The sequence below is a fragment of the Lytechinus pictus genome, chromosome 3, assembly GCF_037042905.1.
Source record: "Lytechinus pictus isolate F3 Inbred chromosome 3, Lp3.0, whole genome shotgun sequence".
In the NCBI taxonomy this organism is placed as follows: domain Eukaryota; kingdom Metazoa; phylum Echinodermata; class Echinoidea; order Temnopleuroida; family Toxopneustidae; genus Lytechinus; species Lytechinus pictus.
The window spans coordinates 11,708,001-11,730,604 of NC_087247.1; the positions used below are offsets into that span (position 1 = coordinate 11,708,001).

General features: G+C 37.2%; 1 protein-coding gene across 1 annotated transcript; it reads left to right on the top strand.

The window, feature by feature from the left end:
* Nucleotides 1-243: 243 nt before the first annotated feature.
* On the top strand, nucleotides 244-12,788 carry LOC129255908 (guanine nucleotide-binding protein G(i) subunit alpha-like). Its single transcript, XM_054894224.2, has 3 exons — nucleotides 244-393; nucleotides 6,955-7,189; nucleotides 8,813-12,788. The coding sequence occupies exons 1-2, from the start codon at nucleotides 246-248 to the stop codon at nucleotides 7,143-7,145; spliced, it is 339 nt and encodes a 112-aa protein (XP_054750199.2). The 5' UTR covers nucleotides 244-245; the 3' UTR covers nucleotides 7,146-7,189; nucleotides 8,813-12,788.
* The last annotated feature ends 9,816 nt before the right edge of the window (nucleotides 12,789-22,604 follow it).

Here is a 22,604-nt window from a genome sequence, read left to right on the forward strand (position 1 = left end):
CACACTGTGCTGCACTCGACCCAGGTGAGGTGAATGGGTACCCAGCAGGAGTAATTCCTTGCATGCACTGAGCGCCGGTGATGGTAGCTCGAGCTAAAGCCGGGGTATTATCAGCGCTTTATAAATTATTATTTATTACTTGGTCATTTTTACTGATTGATCCATGAATCAATGTAAATTGTTCATTTTTTTTCATGGAAACAATTCTATTGTACACTTTTTATTTTCTCCCCGTGCAGAACCGCATGCATGAGTCGATGAAACTATTTGACTCCATCTGTAACAACAAGTGGTTTACAGAGACCTCTATCATCCTTTTCTTGAACAAGAAGGATCTCTTTGAGGAGAAAATTCAGAAGTCACCGCTTACCATCTGTTTCCCAGAATACACAGGTAATGTATTACCCCTTTCTCACGAGCCAAATTTTCCCTTACCCGTATTATAGGTGGGGCTAAATGGCAAATTAGCCCCACCTGTAATATTCCGGGGATAAGACTATATGTAGTCCAATTTCTGTTCTCACAACGTTTTGGCAAAGTGGAGTAATCCAACCAATGGTAGTAGACACTGGCCCTTCAAAATAGCAGGGTTAGCTAGCCAGTTGGAGTGTCAAACGTGAAAGGCCAGAGTTCCGAGTCATTGTGAGAACAGAAACCGGCCCAGCCAAGGACAGCGCTTGCAACGGAGCCAGCGCTGTTTTCCAATCAGAAATACGCTCACATGAATGGCTACTACTAGTCCAGGATGTTTCCCGAAAGAAGAGCCAGTCAATATCATTATTATTACCTAAGGCTTTACAATGTGTAATTCAAGCTACTATTTGGAACAATTATTTATGCGTGTTTGCTTATCACATGTCTGATTTCAGGTTATTCATGACCTTAGCGAAGTAACCCTTAATAAGCAATTGTGACATAATTGTTACATTGCAGTCGCGCATCATGCATGGCGCGCACATACTCTCAAAGCGTAGAAATCTTGCGCTTGGGTTACGATTGTATATGCACTGGCCGCGCTGCGCATTAGCTACAATGCATTTGTTCATAACTGGTTCCAGCCAGATTTCTCAAATACTGAAAATAGCGATTCAAAATCGGCTCCTACTGCGCAAGCGCACTAGCAGAAATATGGCCAATATTGCCCTCTGTTTTGTACAGGATTCCTATGGGCAAAGCCCGGGAGGGTAACATGGCAAATGTTTACCTCGTCGGTCTCGGATTGAAAGTAGCGAGCGAAATATGACTTTTATTTATCTGCTAAAATACCTTGTATAGGTAACAATATACAGTATGGGAATATTAACGATATTGTAGGGTGAATGATAATCTTGGATTAAGAAACTGTTGTTGAAAAATAGTATAATTTTATCCCTTGAAGGTCAAGTCTAGCCTAACAAGATGTTGATTTGAATAATTAGAAGAAATATCAGTCAGACATTTAACTAAATTTTCATCAAAATTTGGTGCAAAATAAGAGAATTATGACATTTTAAAGTTCATTAAAAAACATTAAGGGTGATGTGCAAATAGAGTCAATGATGTCATGTTCATACTCACTATTTTGTTTGTAGTTTATTCTCTGAAATGTTCTATTTGTAATTTAATGTACATTTTATAGTAAAAAGCATTTGATTGAATCATATTCTGTTACTGTGCTACAATAATGACAGTACCATATGTACAAGATAGAGGCATCACAATGACGTAAAATTTGTTATATTTCTATCATAAAATACAAAAATAGTGAATATATGACATCATTGGATCCCTCATTTGCATCTGACCTGTGTTTTGCATATACAGTATATGTAACTGTGAAATTTAGCAAAACTTTTTATTTTGACATCCCTTTTTTGAGATTTGAGCATAGTGCTTGTTAGAACCCTGTTAATTATTTTCACAAAATATTTCGGTGGGGTAAGGGTAGACAGCTCGATTTCATGATCCTGCATTAAATCTTTTTACTTCATTATTAAGTTTCAACTTTAAAAATGCACAACAATTTCTTTGATAAAAAACCTTATTCATTCCCTTTTTTAAAAATATAATTGTGGGGGGGGGGTCTAATTCTATTTTCAAAAAATCTTGTTTTCATGGTATACTTCCTCTTAATGTAGTGTGGAATCGCATTCCATATATAACCAAAAGGAGGAACTCACTCTGCTATAAATGATTAACATGTCCACAACTACATTCCTGGAGACAGTCAAATATAAGATCTTTAGCATCTTTCACTGTTTATTCAATGAAACGTGCTACGCCGAGTAGATTCAATTCAGTGAGAGAAATTTCTTTTCATGCCCACGTACGTGCAAGTTTGAAAAATTGCTGTTTGGTTGTATGGTTTTGCTGTAGGGAAAAAAAGTACTCGTTGAATAAAAGCTTAGACCTGAAACTGCCTGGGAAGATTAAAGAGAAATATATAAGGAATATCGATTTGGTTTATGTCTCAACTGAAGGAGAATTGATTGCTGTATAACATGCTTCACGTGCTATCATACTAATGTGCGTGAATGCATTCACTTGTTCATTGAAAACAGTTTGTAGGGAGATGAATGAAATACGTTTACGTATTTTAAATGAAAAAAAAAGTTTTGAATTGAAACTTGAAGGCTAAGTGGTTGCATTTTCATGAAATATAAGTCCACCATTTTGTAATTTCAACTTCCAAAAAAAGTTCCATGGCATATTTGCATGGCTCTAGCTGAAAGTACAGTATGAAAAACTAACTGATGTAATGTACATGTATGCTGGACAAGCAAGCAAAAGCGAGCCATCTTTTGTTTTCTTCCCTGACATAGAGGTCAAGTTTAGATAGACGGGTTTTTAGTTCAGAAAAGGATTAGTTTTATATTAGGTTTGGAATTAAATATATGTGAGCAAAAATAATTTTTATTAAAACAATATTAGAGGGATTGACATGGAATTGAAGAACTGCCCTTATTCAATTTTTCTAGTTGATCGTCAATCAAAAATGAGCAATTTACAAACAATTGCAATGGATGCATGTGACTGCCTTGGAAAAATTCATGAAAGATCAACTTGTTCCAGCGTATGATGGCAACATCCTGATTATATCCTCATCAAAACCTAAATTGCCCCTAAAATAGATTGCCTTGAGGCAACCATCTTTAATGTACATTCCAAGATCTTCAACAAATGATATTCAAGAAAATTAGAAAATCGGTATTCTACTAGGACCCCTCAAATGAAAGAAATGGCCCACAAATCCACAATTGCCCAAAAAGTGAAAAAAAAAGCCCCTAAAAAGTGAAATTAATTTCCCACCCTGGCTTTGCCTGCTCTGTGCATAGAGTTGGTTTGTACAGCGTAGCAGTGAGCTGATATTGTTCAAGGTACTTTACTTTTATTAATCAACGGATGCTTGTTCCCTACACTTTCCCGTTCCCCAGGGAAAAACTACAAGACGCTCGGGGTGTTCTGATTGGCCTAGAGGGAGGACGTGCGTAAACATGTAATTGTGAATGATAATGAGGAAAAACTAGGGAGTAATTAGGCCAGTTTAATCATATAGTGGCTGCAATATGCTGTCATCATTGCAGATATGCATCATGTACTTTAGCTGCCATGACAGCGAGACCATTGGTACATGTACATAGTAAGTCTGTGGGAGAACACCTGATCCAGTGTGATATGTAGATTATGTAAGGCCAGAACGCACCGTTCTCACTACCGTCCTAAAGCTAGTTTACTGGAAACTAGTTAGTTTAACGTGTAATGAGAACGGTCGAAGCGGTCTTGGAAAGCGTTCTTCCAAACCGGTTCAGAAAAACACCTCGCCATGTACTTTTGAAGATCGCTTTGCCTCGATAAACTGGTTTTAGCGTAAGTGAGATCACAACCGTTCCTCCGGAAGCGATCTTCGCACATTTCTAGCACGCTACTCCACACACTGTATGTGGAATGCCTACGCTTCGGTTTCAGATTTTGCGTGGAACATGTCACCTCACCGAGAGTGTTCCCATAGCAACAAGACCACTTTACGTGAAGTGGTTTTGAAAACCACTTTCGGGTGATCAAATGGGAACGGCTAGCAAAGTGATCTTCCAAACTGGTTTCCTGAACCGATTTGCAGTAAATTAGTTTTAGCGAAAATATAATGAGAACGGTCCCATAGATAGGGATTTTTTTTTTGGACAATCGTGGCTTACATCTTATATTTTATCTGCCTAAATGTGTGGATCTAAACCTATGGTGGTATGCTCTGAATCTAGGGAACATTTCTATAAAAGAATATCCAAATATGAAATATGTATACATGTAAAGCCTGCAAAGTTATCCTGAAAATTACTTTTAAAAAGAAATCCGATAGTATTACCAAATACCAATTACATGTATTACCAATTAAAGCCAACTGTTCCTTTTTTTTGGGGGGGGGGGGTATTTCATCCTTTTTATTAGAAAGTAAAACTACATGTACTGCAGACTTTATATAAAAAAACACAATAATATTGTATCATACGCATTTCTTTTTAATAGAGAAAGTTGAAAATAATCTTACAACAACAAAAAATCCCCTTTTTCTTCACTCTAGTTGCCATCCCTGTATTACTTAATTCTCTTCATTCCTATTGATAGAGGTTGAAGGGTGAAATCCTTGACAGTGCCAATGCATATTTTCATTTTCATACCTCGTATGTGCAGGAAAAGTGCTTAGAGACATGGATGTTAAATCAGTATCATGTGGGGCTTTCATTTAGATGTGTTAATCTCTGTGATAGATAAATAGGATGTACAGTACATCACCATGTGCATGTATGCTGAAATACCTTAGAATCACATAGTTCCATCTCATATATCGGCCCTATAAAAACAAATTTCATACATGTATTATCAAGCTGTTCCCTATTGCTTGTAGTACTTAGGCATTGGGCCATCTAATGTCTCAGGAATTGTGTATCATTTCATTCATGTGACCCTCAATATAAAAGAGTAAAATCATCATCATGGAGGTAAATCCTCTATTTTGGTAAAATGCCAATTTGTCTATTACCAACTCGTCCACTAATCACATGATCAACCTTCATTTAGTAGATAATGCCATTCCATCCATTAACATTTCGTCTAACAACCATTTGGTCCAATAGCTATTTGATCCAATAATCACTTTGTCTAATCACCAGTTCGTCTATGACCATTTTGTCTATAACCAGTTGGTCTAATTCCCATTTTCTTTTCATTTATTTCACCCAATTAACAATAAGTCCAATTAGACCAAATGGTATATGGAGTAAATGGCGCTTGGACCATTGTCATTAGACAAAATGGCAATTAGACCATGTGGATAATGGATGAACTGATGGTAGACCAAATGATAGTAGATGAGTTGGTAATGGGACGAATTGGCATTTAACTAATTGAAAATAAACCCTGTATTTCCATGGTAAAATATTCCATAAGTTTCATAACAATTTAATATCCTTGAAGATTTTCATTACTCCTTACTACAAACATGTAGATCCAGTGTTATAGGCCTGCAATGTATTGGTTTGGAGAATGGAGATATAAATATGTACCGGTACATATTCACCACATGGTATGACTATGAAAGGGGGGGGGGGGGGGTCGGGGTTCTCGTGTTATGTGAATTCTTCTTCTTTTTCCGTAGGTGAACTACATACATGTACATGTGTGAGAGATATTCATTGCATGGGATATTGTATGGTTGATCCATTTCGTAAATCACAAAAGTTTTAAACGATCACAAAAAATTTATTTATCGAGAACATAAATATGTGCAATGTAGTTGTGTAATTGATTCGCTGGTTTTCCTATGCTATTGGTACTGTTTATGAAAATTTACACTGTGAATCTACATGTAATGTGTAGTATTTACATTTCTGATTTTAATCCACATTGGCATACTTCCAATATTTTTAATCTATCTTCTTCAAATATTACTATTGTGCCTGTACTGTACCTTGAACTTTGAACAAGGTGGGCATGCAGCTGTATTCCTTGATGACTATATATATATATATATATATACTACATGTACTAACTGTGTATATAAATCATCTTGAGTAATACTGTTTTTAATGCCCATGAGATATTGTGGTTGAAACTTGACCTCCACTATTGTTTTCTGTTCAAACACTGCCTCCAGTTGGAATGGATCCAATAAGTAGGGATACATGTAAAGTCACCCTGAATGTATCCAAGATTGATATCTTGTGTTCACACTACATGTATCAAAACAATTTACCGTGATATTTGCACCACTGACAGCAATTGCCCTCATGAGAAACTGGCTTGTCAATGCAAACATGAAATATAACATTACGGTTAGCCTTTTGACAAGGCCTCACGACTCGGCTATATTCCCCATCAAGTAGTGGCTGAGACAAGACAAGCGGCCAAAGAAGAGGGTCGGCGAGACCCTGGTGAGCGCGAGATCGAGCAACTGGTCTCGCAATGCTCGCATTCACCCGGCCTTTCGTGAATTGTCTATTTTCCAGAAGGTAGTCATTTGATATAAGTATAACAGACACATGGCCTTTAAAGGCTAGGTCAGCACTCAGCTTTATCTTCACATTTATTATTGACCTATTGCCTTCAGAAAAATTGTCCAGAATTCACAAAATTTGTCCAAATCAATGTTTTTATTAAAATCCTAGTTAACTGCTTATCCATTCAAAGACTATGCTTAATTCAGTGCATATTTTGAGAAAGTACTAATGGTAGATGTGCGCTTTTATTACGAAAGAAAGCCTGGAGCAATTTTCATACATGTAGGAGCAAATGTGTCAACTCTCAGGGATGTGCAATACTGTCTCATGAATGAAGCATTAGATACCATGGTTGCGACGGCGTTTAAAGCATGATCCAAAACAAGAGTGACACTTGACTCTTTGTGGATCACCTCCCCCCTGTTTGATTGCATTATTAACTTTATATTCCTTTATTTTCTACCATCATCTCGTCTACTAATAGGATCCAACACCTATGAAGAGGCAGCTGCCTACATCCAGATGCAATTTGAGGACCTCAACAAGCGCAAGGACCAGAAAGAGATCTACACACACTTCACCTGTGCCACAGACACCAACAACATCCAGTTTGTCTTTGATGCCGTCACCGATGTCATCATCAAGAACAACCTCAAAGACTGCGGTCTCTTCTAGACCAGGCTGTCGGCGGATAAAGTGTGGTTCATAGCAATTGTTAGGTGAGTGTTTATTTATTTATTTTTTTTTTTTGGAGGGGGGGCTACTTTTCACATCCTGCTGCCTTAATCTAATACATTGGATTAAGCTTCAACATCGCAGTGAATGGAGATTTTTCAGGGTTTAGGGATATCAGGGGAAATTAATTTACTTTTTTCCAGTCAGGGACAAATCAGGGAATTTGATAGAAATACCTCAAATCAGGGAAAAATGCCTCAATTGAGGGAAAAATCAGGGAATTTTGATCGGCCCAAAAGTCGAAAGCACGGAAGTCAGTCAGACTCTGTCATATTTTGTTGCATATCAAAATAACATTCATTGAATGACTGGTTATGGTGGTACTAATTAGTTTAACATTATTGTTTTTATACTGAAAATGTAATTGTAAATGTAATTCACTGTAACAACTTAGAAAACATGCGAAACTGGGAATGAGTTTAAATGTCAGGGAATTTTTAAACTTCATCAGGGAAAAATCAGGGGTTATTTTTAGAATTTCGGGGGAATTGTCCCAAGCGAGTTTCTTTCCAAACACGAACTTATGAGGGTCTGAAAAAACATCCAAACTTTGAACATGTTTTTGAGACCAGCCGAGGATTAGACTGGTTGGTAAAACTGTTGACGATATGTTCATATTTGTTTTCTGCTGTCATCTAAAACCAGCTTGATGTAGGGTGGATTTCCCCCTTCAAAACAGAAGGAGAGCTGATTACTGGTGACAAACAATTTGAAGGGGAAACAAAAATTATCATGTAGATGAGTTATTTGAATATCAAATGTGTTTTCAAGATAATAATGACAACAACATTTATAGCGCCCTTTATATGGGTGTTTCAAACCGAAGGTGGGCTGACTATGTAAACAATGAATCCATTAATTTAAAAAAAAACTATGCTAGTGTTGAAAAAAGAAGAGTTTTAAGTGAGGATTTGAAAATTTCAACAGAGGGAGCATTTTGAATATGGGTTGGAAGCTTGTTCCACTGGGCAGGGGCAATTTAACAGAAAATGCTTTGACCGTTTTGTTATTCAATATTTTCAAATTCTTCCAGAAATGTCAAGATTCACGAGAACTTCATCACAAATGTGTTTCTCTGTATCCTCGGGAGTAAAAAGGAAATAGGAGTCATCATCCCCCTACTACCTCTTTTGATGAATATGACAGTATAGTGTAATAATAATGATACGCAACATTTACATAACGCTTAATGCAATGGCCCGTATTCTGAAGTCAGGTTTAACTTAGACCATGGTCCAACTCTGTGCTAAATTTATGGGAAGCCAAGAGTGTCAAGATTTTTTATTAAGTTGTATGTTTCTTGTGTTTACTGTGCTCTTTCCTGATTCATCGATGGTGAAGACAATCATCTATTTATATTTCCTAGACAATTATGAGTGATTTGAGAGCCAAATGAGCTGAAATACGATATATCTACCATTATTGATTTATGTAACAATTGGCTATCCATACTTAAACCACAACTTTAAACCTGAGTTTAAGTTAAACCTGACTTCGGAATACGGGCCATAGTGTTTAAGCACTGCGTTCGATTACCCCAGCTTTTCTTGAATTGATCAGCTCGGTATTCATTGATGATATTTCTTTCTCTTCCCCCCTGACCTCAGGTATCCTTTGGCGTTTATTTTCAAATTGGAACGACGGTGATGTTGATTGATTGGGGAAGCGTGACTTGAAGTGAGCGGCGGCGTGAGAAACGTTGGAGGAGTCGCACCTGTGGTTCCAGTGATGGAAACAAAGCGACAAAAAAAAATTGTCTGCTAACTTCAGCAACTGCTGATATATATAATGCAGCATCAGAACTTTTATCTCTTTAGCCGTTTCCTGTGTGGGAGCAGTGCACCGGGATTTGTTTTTGTGTCTAATTTGTGTAGTCATGATAACCAATGCTAGGCACGGGGAAAAAAAAAGAAAACTCGTCAAAAAGCTTGCTCCGTTCTTATTGAAAAATGAAATTCTTATGAATCAATTTATAATCTGCCGTTTTCTCAGATGAATTATGTTATAATAATAAGTCTTGGATTGTGGATCTTAGGGGAGTCACGAAGCGATGCAATTATTATTATTGGTGTTACGATAGGACTAAAATCTTGAGTACCAAGGATATAACAATCCTAAATAATTTATGCACAAATGTAATTAACCTTATGAAATAAAAGTTTCATAACCTTTCATGTTGCTATTGATACCAATATATTATTTATTTATTTTCAATCAAAATTCCAATATCATGAGGAATGAAGATTTTCAGTAAGATTTTAGTTTTAAAAAAAGACAATGAAATGAATCTCATAGTATCGTTAACTTGTTATATTTGATTCAATTCCTTCTTTTATGAACAGTTGCTTGTATACTACGCCGCATATTAATTTAAAAGGGAGGCATGTCGAATTTCCCATATTACTAATATTGTGCAAGAACTTTGTAAATTAAAACACATTGCCATTTCTTTTCTTTTTCATCATATTTTACTTTGTATTGTTGTCAATCTTTTTTTTGTAAAGTTGTGAAGGTGGTATTAATTAGCACTTTAGGTACTAAATGAAAAAAAAAGTTTGGCAGACATCTAAAGAAATCACTGGGCCAAATTCATAAGATGAACTTATCATCTACGTGTGACACATTCATTTCATTTTTTCTCTTCCTATAAAAAACAAAAAAAGAAAATATATGGATGATCTTGTGTTTTAGTGAATTTTATAATGGCTTTTTATGTACAAAGTAAGATCTTTAATAACTGTATTTCCCTTATGCTTTTTTTTGTGAGTATCCTTATGAGAAAAATGGCAAAAAAAATGACAAAAAAAAGATATTGCAGAAACGTGTCTGTCGTAGTGTAAGTATCCATATCTATAATATACATGTATATGTAGAAAGGAATATGTGCAAGAACTATAAATTGGGACTTTTTGATAATGATCAATGTTAACCTTTCACTTGTATCTTTTGGATACGATTCTTTTTTCTTGTTTAACGCTCATGTGATGTGGTATCATTATTGTATTAAAAAAATGTCCATTTATTCTTGTCTTGGGATACTAGTAGGTTGTACCTCATCCATGAATCCAAACTGATTAAATTTCTCCTGTAAGGAACACCTCTTTTAGGTAGGAGGAGTTTTACTATATAGTGTAGTTTGTATTATAATGTATAGATCTTTGAGACGGTGGCTTGCGGAACCAGAGACCTCCCCGAGTAGCACTTGTTTGATTGTTTTATGGTGTAGACTCTAGGTGATCTACATGTAAGCCACTCCCACAACCCGTTCGATACCGGGACCCGTCGAACCGTGTGTGCAGTCAACTGGAAAGGGATTATCCTGTATGGAACGGGTTAACGTCTCCAAGAGAATGAGAGAGCGAGAGAGAGTTGGCTTTTGTTTTTACTGTCCATATTTGAACCGATAACAATACTGTGCCTTTAAGCACAAAGATACAGCAGTCATCGCTGCTGTACCGATGAACAGAACAATCATGGAGTGAGTGATGTGAAGGTATTGTGTCGTGTCTTTGGTTTTACCTCGTATTGCAAGAGGTTATTTGTCATGACTGATTCATGCTTACTTTGGTAGTATTCTAACTTCCCATCATGAAGAGGGAAAAAAAAAACACACAATGTAGTTCTCACTAGCAAGCAAGAATATAGTATTTTCATATTTTCAAATTTTGCACCAAGTGGGAAGGACTCCCACATGTTTGTCTTTATATGTATCTTTATGTATTGAGTATGCATTTGCTGTATATCCCAGCATATCTGTAAAACATACAAATTGTGATCTATCATTTTAATTGTATCATCAGTACGCAATCAGTTTACTAAGTAGGGGACAAGGAAGGTTGTATTTCAAGTGACGAGTTAGACGCATGATTGGTGACACGTTCATCTCACACCAACAAAATCTGCCGCATAGAGGACACATTTTCCCCATTATCCTCTATTGTAAATACCAATATCCTGATAAAAAAACAAAACAGAATTGACTTTGAATTGAGAGCCTGTGTGTAAAAAATATTCATGTAAATTTGGATGCGAATAAGCAGTAGTGTAAGTTCACATATGCACATTTGGAGTGACAGCTCACATATTTTCTGTCTTCAGGGAACGTTCTCTTTTCACCCCCCCCCCTTTCTTTGGTAACTCTCCCCCCCCCCTCTGTCTTTGGTAGCTTGTTGACGGTGTTTATATCTGTATCATTGTCAATACTGTAATGTCATTGGTACATGTAGAAATTTGGAGGTGACTGACGTTCCGATTATACGTGTATGCGTAGTGTATGGGCTTGACGGGATAATGAGGGCGACTCTGTGTTTCCGCCCCGAGTGATATATCATTTTTGTATACTGTTAAGATTAGCCCTGTGCCATGCTGACATGGAATTGAAAATACCCACCCTTAATTGCTGTCATTTTTTTTTTGGTAAGAAATACTGGCGTTAGAAGCAGAAGCTGTTGCTTCAATGTTGCATCACATGCCAAAATAAAAGGATGTGAAGAAATAAGTTGAGTTCATTTTCATTCTGGTGTAATAGATTAACACAACATATTATATATTTTAAATCTGGCTCATTAATTTTTTCCCTCCATTTTCAGGTACAATAGTGAATGTTACCGAGTATATGAAGAGAAAAATTTAAATAACTTAATATGCACATACTTCGTCGACTACCCTGAAATGTAGTTGTTTAAAACCTTTGTGTGCATCTGTAAGATCAATAGTTTTTGCTGGGTGTAATATGCCCAATGTACAAATACTTTTGTATGCCTTTGCCCTGAAGAACAATCAGAAGTGTCGGTTTGTGCACAGAACTACTGCTCTTTCATACTTGCGAAACTAGATGCAGTCTCTCTGTTCATTATTTTTATTTTGTAGTCTGGATGGGGTCAGATTTCGCAAGTGTGTCTGACAGGAAATCCCCGTAAGAATTTCTTTTCTTCAAATTTTGTGTTTTCTGTTTCAAGAATATACAAAACAAGTGGTGAGTAAGAAATGCAATGATAATGATCATCTTTGAATGTAACTTTATTAATGAATTGAAAAACAAAAGATGATTATGATGTATAATCTGTAGACCAGTTACTTTATGTGTGTGTGTGCGTGATGGTTAAATGCACTCTACCTTCACACTTATTGGTACCTGGTTACGTTTCATCTGTACAGTGTTTTATTTAGTAAGTTGACTCATGACAGCTTTTTTTTTTTGTTCAAAAATTGTGAATTGTACTCTTGTTAATATGAAGTCTTTATTGCCTAAGTGTGGAGCAAATTAAAAAAGAAAGAAGAAATAACTCTTTTCAAGTTGATGTAAACAAATATTTTGGTAGTGAAGAAAAAAAGAAAACATTGCCTGAAAGTTGCCATGTGGAAGAGATAGGGCAGTGGTAATGTTCGAATCAATTTATTGGAGTGGCAACCTGTGAAACGGTTGTCAGCGTTGGGTTACTACTGACTGCCTTAAGATCTTGGCAAAGACGCTGTGTAAGATATAATGTGGCATTGTCCCTGTAACTTTTTGTGTTTCCTGTGACAGTAGTAGTGATGATATAGCTGAGGTCAGAAATACAATTAATGTTGTTCCACAAAATACTGAGCTGTCATCCGATGTTTATTTCTTCTGTTGTCTTGTGTCGCAAGTAATTGCATAATTACAGTGTCGACTCATGTGTTTGAGTAGTAGCGATTGTGAGTGGAGGTTTTGTGTTTGTAAAGTGATATGGACAATGATGTATGGGGCCTGTATCAGGAAAGATTTTTAGGTGTTGTTAATTTTGCTTTTATGGTAAACGAACATGGAACGGGGCTAAGCAGCCAATCACGATCAGTGTTTCCATGGAAAATTGCACAAGTTGCCATAAATGTAAATCTTTATGAAGTGGGCCTCTGAGGTATGTTGTTGAAACTAAAATCAGGTTTAAATATATATGATCCTCTCCTTGGTTGCTAGATCAGGGGAAAAATTACATGGGGGCTCGGGGTGATTTCAGTTTCACCCTGATATGCTGAAAAGAGCCTTGGAAAGTTAAAAAAAAAAAAAAAAAAAAGAGCCCTGAAATGTTTTATAAAGCATCAAATTTCGCAGGTTTTTGGCAGCAGGTTGTGAAAAGTAGCACCCCCCCCCCAAGAACAAAAAAATTGCTGTGCCAGACTGCACATCATAGGGAGAGCGCGAAAGAGACATGTTTCTTGTATTTAAACGTCCGTCTTTATGAAATCTCCTTTGTCCTGTGCCAGACATGTCCATTAGTGTATTTTGTTGAGGGGATCACTGAATAGATCCCTGAGAGACTCTGAAATACTCTTATTAAAGTAAAGGACCACTCTTCCCAGAATCTCGCATAATTATTTTCAAGATCTCTGTGACATTTCCATCACTTGATTTTATGGAGCATATTTCCTGGAATCAGCCTCTTTGGTCTCTTCAACATGTTTAGCAGTTGACATTGTTGATGCGATCCCTGAGGAGATCCCTGAGACTGATCCTCTGAAACGAAGGTCATCTCATGGACGTGTCTAGCTGCAACCGAAACGGTTCACTCAGGGATTTTGCATCAAGTTCCTGATGGACTGGCTATCCCCTTTTTAGAAAATGCACTATAAAATCTGTAAAAAAAAAGAAAGAAACAAACATAGGTTTCCCGCTATCCAATAAAACCCAGCTTTAGTGAGATCCTATAAACTGATTTTTTTTGGCGGGGGGTCGAATCAATGAACCATCTCTTGACTTGGATTTAATAGTTAAGTTTGCTGTTGCTGTGTCAAGCAATTATTTTTAATTCAAAAATCTTTTATAAAGGACCATTCATACTGACAGTTGATGATGGTATTCCGTTGTCAAGACATATTTTCACTAATTAATGTCGGTAGTAATATTGCATTATGTTAATCCGACCTTCCTGTGTATGTTGGGGGCATCACGCAATAATAACCCATCGACATAAGATTGGCAATTGGTATCAATTAGTCGTTAGTACCTTTTAACATAATTGGTGTGGTTGCTTTGATACAGGTACTCCATAATAATAAGGAGTGATGCCAACGTGAATGCCTAATTGCCTCCAAATCTCACTTCAAGGACATAAGCCGAAGTAAAATATGTATGTTTTATGTACGATACATCATGGAGTTCTGTTTCTAACTCCATGAACATACCGTGTACCTCGAGACTGACAACGTTCGATAAGTTATCTCATTATCGCCCATACTCTAAACTAGCCATAATGACGTTTTTAGTAAAATTTGTGAAGTTAAATTCGGGAGTAAATTCCAGTCACCTACAAATCACTGACGTGCAGATTTGGGGATTGGAACGGCCACGGACGCCCCCCCCCCCCACCCCCCAAAAAAAATCACATCCAGAGGCCTGTTGCATAAACTTTTTACCTGAGAAAACTCTGGTAAAAACTGAAAACTAAGGTAAGTCTGATATCTGCCTTTGACTTTAACACAGGGCAAAAACTCAGGTAAAAAAGTTTTATGCAACGGGCCCCAGGTAAATGAAAGAGACTAAAAAAGATATGAAATGGGCGAATCCTGAATCATATTAGTTTCTAAACATTATGTCAAAATCTATCACAAAATTAGATTTTTGTGTGAAAGGTTAACATTTTGCTCACTCCCTTACCTCGCTCGCAGCTTGTAAGAGATTTTTCCTCACACACCACATCTGACCCCCCCCTCAAACATTTTTGCTCTGTACGCTACTGTTCTGCTAAGAATGACCTCGGTGATCATTCCCCGATCTTTGGATGATTATTGTATAGCTTTGACGTAGAATGTGACGACAGTCATTGAGCCGACTAGAATCGGACTTTATTTTCTTTATATTAATGAATACTGAAAATATGATCCGGGGAGAAGATAGCCAAGGGGAACAAAAATAGATTGCACTCTTTTAAATTTGCTCTTCAATGAGTGCGGTAATGATCTGTTTCAAAGACATCGTTTCATTCACATAACTTCAATATATATCGGGAGTTTAAAGAGCAGATGGGGTAGGTTTATGCAGGGGCAGATCCAGGATATTCCATAGGGGGGGCAAATTTTTCGGAGGAAAATTTTGACAAGCCCCCCCCCCAAAAAAAAAGGTTATTAACCACAAATTAAGGATAATGACAAGCAGAAAAAATGTCCTTTTTACATTAAAAATTGTAATTTTGCTTCCTAAAAGGGAGGGGGGCACGTGCCCCCCTGGGTTTATGCACCAAGAAGATGAACAAAGTTCTTGCTTTTTAAATTGATGGGAAACTAAGGCAGGATGACTATATGCATTGGCGTACAGATAAATGCTTTGGGCCATGGACCCCCCACCCCATCCTGCCCCAAAATGAAAATCAAGAAAAAAAAATGAGAAAAGAGATGGAAAAGAATAGAATATGAAATTGTGTAAAAAAAATCTCTCGCAAAATATGTTTTTTTTATTATAAAGATCAAAATTTCGACTCTCTCGCAGCTTTTTTCCCCTTCTCGATGTCTGGCCCCCCTTTTTTTTTTGCTCATTAAGCCACTGACTATGTTTCATGGGTTAATCATATAAAAATTGTAATTTTGCTTCCTAAAAGGGGGGGGGGGGCACGTGCCCCCCTGGGTTTATGCACCAAGAAGATGAACAAATTTCTTGCTTTTTAAATTGATGGGAAACTAAGGCAGGATGACTATATGCATTGGCGTACAGATGAATGATTTGGGCCATGGACCCCCACCCCATCCTGCCCAAAAATGAAAATTAACAAAAAAAAAATGAGAAAAGAGATGAAAAAGAATAGAATATGAAATTGTGTAAAAAAAAAATCTCTCGCAAAATATGTTGGTTTTTGTTTTTATTACGAAGATCAAAGTTTCGACTCTCTTTCAGCTTTTTCCCCTTCTCGATGTCTGGCCCCCTCTTTTTTTTTTTTTTTTTGCTCATTAAGCCACTGACTATGTTTCATGGGTTAATCATATTATTGAGCAACGTACATGGCCAGTACGTTTAAAAGGGCTATTTTATAATTGGCCTAAATCACCTTTCGTTGAAATTCCAATCGTTTCAAATAGGAACTATGAATTTCTTACTGCCTCATATAATTATGTTTCGTAGCTGTAAATTAGACGACTTCGTTTTGTTTCACAGTGTATTCCAATTAGAAACCGTGAGAGGGCAGGAAATGACTCCCCCAAAAATGAACAAAAAATAACCAGTCAAGCAATCAGTTAATGGTAAATAAATTGAAATGTATATATATGTATATTAATGATTTATTTCAAAAAGTGTAAAACCAGCCTCTCTTGCATTTGCCGCAATGTTAATGACATCACTTATAAAGCGCATGATAAACAGAAAGTCTCTCTATGCACTTGCATTATTATTGATTGAATATTTATAGAGCAATGATCATTTTTTAAACAATAAATAGCCCATTAGAAATTTAATATTGTTTTTCAATTTTCCGAGCTTTTGATTAATAATTATTGGAGCTTAAACTTCAATCAATACTTGATCAGGTCAATTAAAGTAAACTAGGTTATGAATAAAGCGGTTTAACTGCATATGCAAAGGCTCCACATGATAAGCTATATCCCACAATCGTTTGAAAAACAAAAAATCATCCATAATATATCCCCCTCAAGGATTGTATTCAAATAATGCGTTATACTGGCTGGTTTCCATGGAAACCTAACCCAAATACGAGTACTTGGTTTTATTTTCTCGACGTATGTCGTCAAGGGTAGACTACATCCCCGAGCTGAAATAAATGGGTGCGATCAACATGCAGAGAAATCCGCCAGGAACGATAGAAATGAAACTTACACCACACAATGCGTGCAACAGGGTAGTTTCAACACTGTAGGCAAATATTGATATCCCGTCACAAGTTCCTGCACCCCCCCCCCCCCCATCCACCAGAAATTATATGAATATTGCATTTTTTCCGATTTCAATATGTTATACTGACTGCATGAAAAGTGTATGGGGAAAAGTATTGTTTGTATCATTATCCGGTATAACTGCACGGTCTGGGTGCAAAGCCGGGGGGGGGGGGGTCCCTAGACTTTTTGCCGATGTTGTTGTTGGTTTTTAATGGCGCTCTCATTAAAAAAAGAATATATACGCCAATCAAAATTATTCTATCATATAAAAATGTTTTTATTTTATTATTTTCGGTAGATAAGGCATTATGTTTGAATATTTTGAGAGTGTCCCACTATATTGGTGCAAATTGAACCCATTCAAGTAGTTATCGGGCGGAAAAATCTTTGGGGGTTTTATGGAACTTATATGGAATTTATATGGAACTTGGGGGTTTTATGGAGCTTAATACAACTTATACTTTTTTTTGTTCTAAAATCGACGACAAGTAAAACAATGATTGCAATCACCAGACCTTAATTAACTAGATCTAATTGCTTCTTATTTGGATTTATTAACTTATTATTTTTGGGGTGGACTCTTTTTCCCTATATTTTTTTCATAAAAACCAAATCTACACAAAAAATACACGAATTATCCTTTTGGCCTAAGCCAAATTTCAGCAATAGAGAAACATTTAGAAGAGATGAATTCAATACTGATCTTTATCCTCGTCCCCGGCCATGTGCTATTGCCGAAAACATGAATACTTTATTTAATTTAGCCTTTGAAATCGTTATTTATATCAAGATTATATCAATGTCCAAACACACTTATGATACTCTCACCTTTAAAGCAGGGGCCGCGGAACCGGGGGGGGGGGGTCAACTTTTCAGGAACCTGGTAAAAACACATGGATACGATCTTAGAATTATGAGCTTATGAATGTTCAGCACCAACCCCCTCCCCTCTTCCTTCCACCCTCCTCCCCCTTTTCATTTTTTTTCGCGGCCCAAGTGCGGACGAATATGATAGCCTTCATGCACCATAATTATAGGCCTAAAAATAAAACGACTTTGAGATAAATACTTATACTTTATAATTTTCATGACTTTAAACAAACGAAGCTACCCTCATAATCATAATCATGGTAATAAGGCCTTTTGGTAGACCACGATTGCCCAATGTTTAGTTCTCTGGGGTCCGTAGCAGAAAGAGTTGCGTTTAAACACAAGTCAAAAAATCAATAGCAGGTCCCAAATGCGCGCTGTTGATTGGTTGAAAATCAAGTTACGCATGATTTTTAGAGTTGCGATCGATTGCAACTCTTTTTGCAACGGGCCCAGTCATGTAGCACGAAGCTTTACAATCGCTTTGAGGTTGACATTTCACCGTTTATTACATAGATTAACCCACACGATCACTTGAATATAATCGATCTTATGATCACTTACAGTGCTTTGTGTAACCGGACCGGACCATGCCATGGTTGTGTTCCAAGCAATTATTTTTCTCCTGGTATGAATACCATACGAAATTACATGCATTATAGACCTCATATAATATACCTGCATTATTTACTGCTAATCGGTTGGTTGGTTGGGCAATAATGATTTTGGCAAATCCGTCAATTTTGACAATAAGATTGCCTTCCTCTTTGTAACAAACCGGGCGGGTGTTTCATAAAGCTGTTCGTAAGTTAAGAGCGACTTTAAGAACGACTGGTGATCCTTTCTTTTGGTAAACGATATACACCATTTGCGATGATTTAGCGTGTAAGAAAGGTTCACCAGTCGTTCTTAAAGTCGTTCTTATCTTACGAACAGCTTTATGAAACGGTCCCCAGAAATAGTTTTCGTTGTTGATTTTTTTTGTATATCAATATTCGTCCACAAAAAAAAAAAGAATTCATGTGCGTGGTGGATTTTTTTCCTTCTAAAATTTGAAAGAGCGAGATAATGATATCACGTTATTCCCGACCATCTGCGCTGTCCTGACAAACCCGCTCGTGTTACATTACGAGGGCTTTATACGAGGCGCATTTTTTCATCTCGTGTTCTGTGATGCAAGATTAAAAAAAATTTTATCTGGACGCCATCTCGAAAATAACCACTTTCCCGGATGCGGATTTTGGTAGATTTTTAGTATGTTATTCCTGAGGTCAAATAGTACAAAATACCGTTGAAATATCATTTGTTGCAATTTGTTCCGGGTAAGGCTATTTTTGGTCGTATATTGACCCGTCTAGTATGAGACATATATGGTTTTTAATCAAGGGCAATTTTTTACTTGTTTAGCAATCGAATTGCGAGAATTTGGGGGCGGGGGACTGGTATCAGGGAGGGGTGGTCCGGGGATGGAGTTCCTGTTGGCTTATATAAGGTCTCACGCGCGTAAAACATTCCCCATAGACTTGTGTGTTAAAATGGCACTTAAGAATGTTTACTACCTTTGGATAGGATATATATCTGACATTCCATATCTGACCAGAGAAGGGTATTGTAGCCAGCTCATTTTAAAAATAAATCGCCATTCATGAAGGTAACTATCATGGGATCAAATTCATCAACTGAAACAGTAAAATAGCCCCAATTCTTCCGCCAGTCAAAAAATAGTTCCAAATCAATGATATATCTTCCCAATTTGGGCAAAGGAAGTTCAGTAGTTACCATTTCTAGAATCAGTGTTAGATTTTGAATCATATTCATACACTTTTGTCAATCAGCAATATCAAATTTAAAAAATTCGAATGTTCCTGATGTAATTAGGCTCATGGCACCATAACCCGGTTTTTCAGAACCAGAACCCCTCATAACTTTCGCTATAACTCGACCCTCCTTTCGTTTTTGTCTCGACTGCATAGTAAAGCGAGACTATAGGCGCTGCTTTTCTGACGGCGGTGGCATCGTCAACATCAAGATTAAAGATAAATTCCAGTTTTGGTAACGATCTAAAAATGACTTTTTACAGAATCTAATATAATGACCACCTAAGTGTCTGTTTGTATGAATTAAAAATATGTGCCAAAGGATTCTGGAAGAAATTGTGTAATTGCTGAGAAATAAGCAAAATAAGCGCGGATTCGGTCACTTCCGTCGGGTCTTTATTTTAGCAATAATAATACACTGTCCCACGTGTGCCTATCTGTGTTGGTGATCTTCAGTGTGAACATTTTTCAGCGTAGATTTCAAGATTTCACATAGTTCAGTTTATGTAACTGTACCAGATCTAGATCCTCGATGATATACTGACAATTAAGCCTTGTTTTACAGACTTTCTCATGAAATCAGTGTTTACTGCAACTACTGGAATTTCTCTTTAAGTTTTTGAAATGACATCATAACTTAGAAAGTGTGTGGACCTAGTTCATGAAACTTGGATATAAGGGTAATCATGTTTTACTGAACATCATGCCCTGGTTTCAGGTCACACGACTAAGGTCAAAGGTAATTTAGTGAACTTAGACCAAAGTTGGGGGTATTTGTTGAATTGCCATCGCGAACTTTGAAAGTTTATGGATTTAGTTCATAAAACTTAAGCATAAAAACTTGAGCAATCGAGTATCACTAAACATCCTGTGCGAGTTTCAGGTCACATGACGAAGGTCAAATGTCATTTAAGGTCGATGAACTTTGGTCATGTTGTGGGTAATTGGATTGCCATCATAACTTGTAAAGTTTATGGATATAGTTAATGAAATGTGGACATATAGGGGTAATCAACTATCATCGCTCATCTTGCATAAGTCGTACTTTATCAAGGTCAAATGTCATTTAGGGTCAATGAACGTATTAGTATATTATATGAATGGTGTTTTTGTGAATAATTACTTTAATCATTTTCAAAGGCAGCACTGCTGCTATATTGAATCGCATAATGTAGGCGAGACTGCCAGACGTGCTCAACTTGTTATATCACACAATAGTCACTGGCATATAGGCCTGCAGATGGGGACTATGGGGTCATCCCCCCCCCCACCACAGAACGACTAAGAAAAAAAAAGAAAAGTGACGGAAAAGGAGACCCTTGTAAAAAAGTACCATACAGTACCATAGTATACCATGGTATATGGTACTTTTTTACAAGGGGAGGAAAAAGGGGTGGAATCCGGGGTGAAATATGACATAATGTCTGGATATTATGTAAAAATCTATTGCGAAGTAGATTTTCCTATTAAAAAGATACAAAAAATATCGCTCACAACTCTAAATTTGATAAATATTGTTCCATACGTCTGGCCTCCTCAAAACTTTTGACTGATCACGTTACTGACATTAACAATCATGATCGTATTAAATTGTCAGAAAATATTCTTAATTCATAATCATGGGCCAATTGGGATCTACTATATCCAGAAATAAACTCACCTTTTCAAATATTGATTTCTGGGAGCCCGCTTCCGGTAGAGCAGACAAATGCTAATATTAAAGATTTTGCCGACATTTTGATCTGAGCTCGCCGGTATTGGTTCAATGGCGCTCATACGAATATCCTGCTATATAAAAGAGGCGAGAAAAAAAGGCACGTACTTATGGTCAATTAGGCCCAGGTATAATTGCACGATGATAACTTAATTACATATACCACACTCATAATACAACGGGCTCTATAGCGTTCTATAATGGAACTATCGGGGGGGGGGGGGGGGGCCACAATTAATGGTTGTAGCTGTATTGTATATGACACTGGCGTACAGATCGGGGGAAGGGGGGGGGGGGGAACGGGACCCCCAAATTTGTAGAGGTGTTGGCTCAGTGAATATTTAAGTCTGCGGACTTTGAACCAGAAGGTCCGGCCGGGGTTCAAGTCCCACCATGGCACTCACGCCCTTTGGCATAGTGGCTTTTATCTACGTTTGCCACTCTTCACCCAGGTGCAGTAAATTGATACCAGGTAGGACAGGTATTCCTTGAATGCTTAGGAACCTGATTAGGCACATGCAGCACTGAGAAACATGGTAATAGGCACGATATAAATGTTGCCTTTTATTATTTCACGACTAAGAAAAATAAAAGAGAAAAAGAAAGGAAAGGAAGGAAAATATAATATCATCTTCTGAATATTATGTCAAAACGTATCACAAAATAAGATTTTTGTATTGGAAAGGTTGCTTTGCGTGCAGCTTTTATACATTTTTCCCCCATGTGCCATTTCCGGCCCCCTCATTTCAATACGCCACTGATGCATGGAATCAACTGAAAAATGAATGTGATTCCATCGTGGGTTCCATGACATTTTCTCTGGCGACAATTGCTCCGCTGCAGATTCCACACATTCATGGAATGACCAACCTCAACCCTGGATTTAACAGTATACCCTATCCTCAACCTAACCCTAAAATAAAACCGTATTGCAACATAGGCCCTAAGCCCCTGACCCTATACTGCTATAAAGCCCGCCAAATGTCGTGTCACACCCACTGTGTTGTGCGGGCAACTTGTTGAACGGGCGGGGGTCACATTCCAACGCATCCCCCCCCCCCCACATCGCGACCATATGGACTAGACATTTTACCGGGGACATTGTGTTATTAATGGGCAAGTCTCCTCATTTATAATCATTCTTTATTTCAGTTC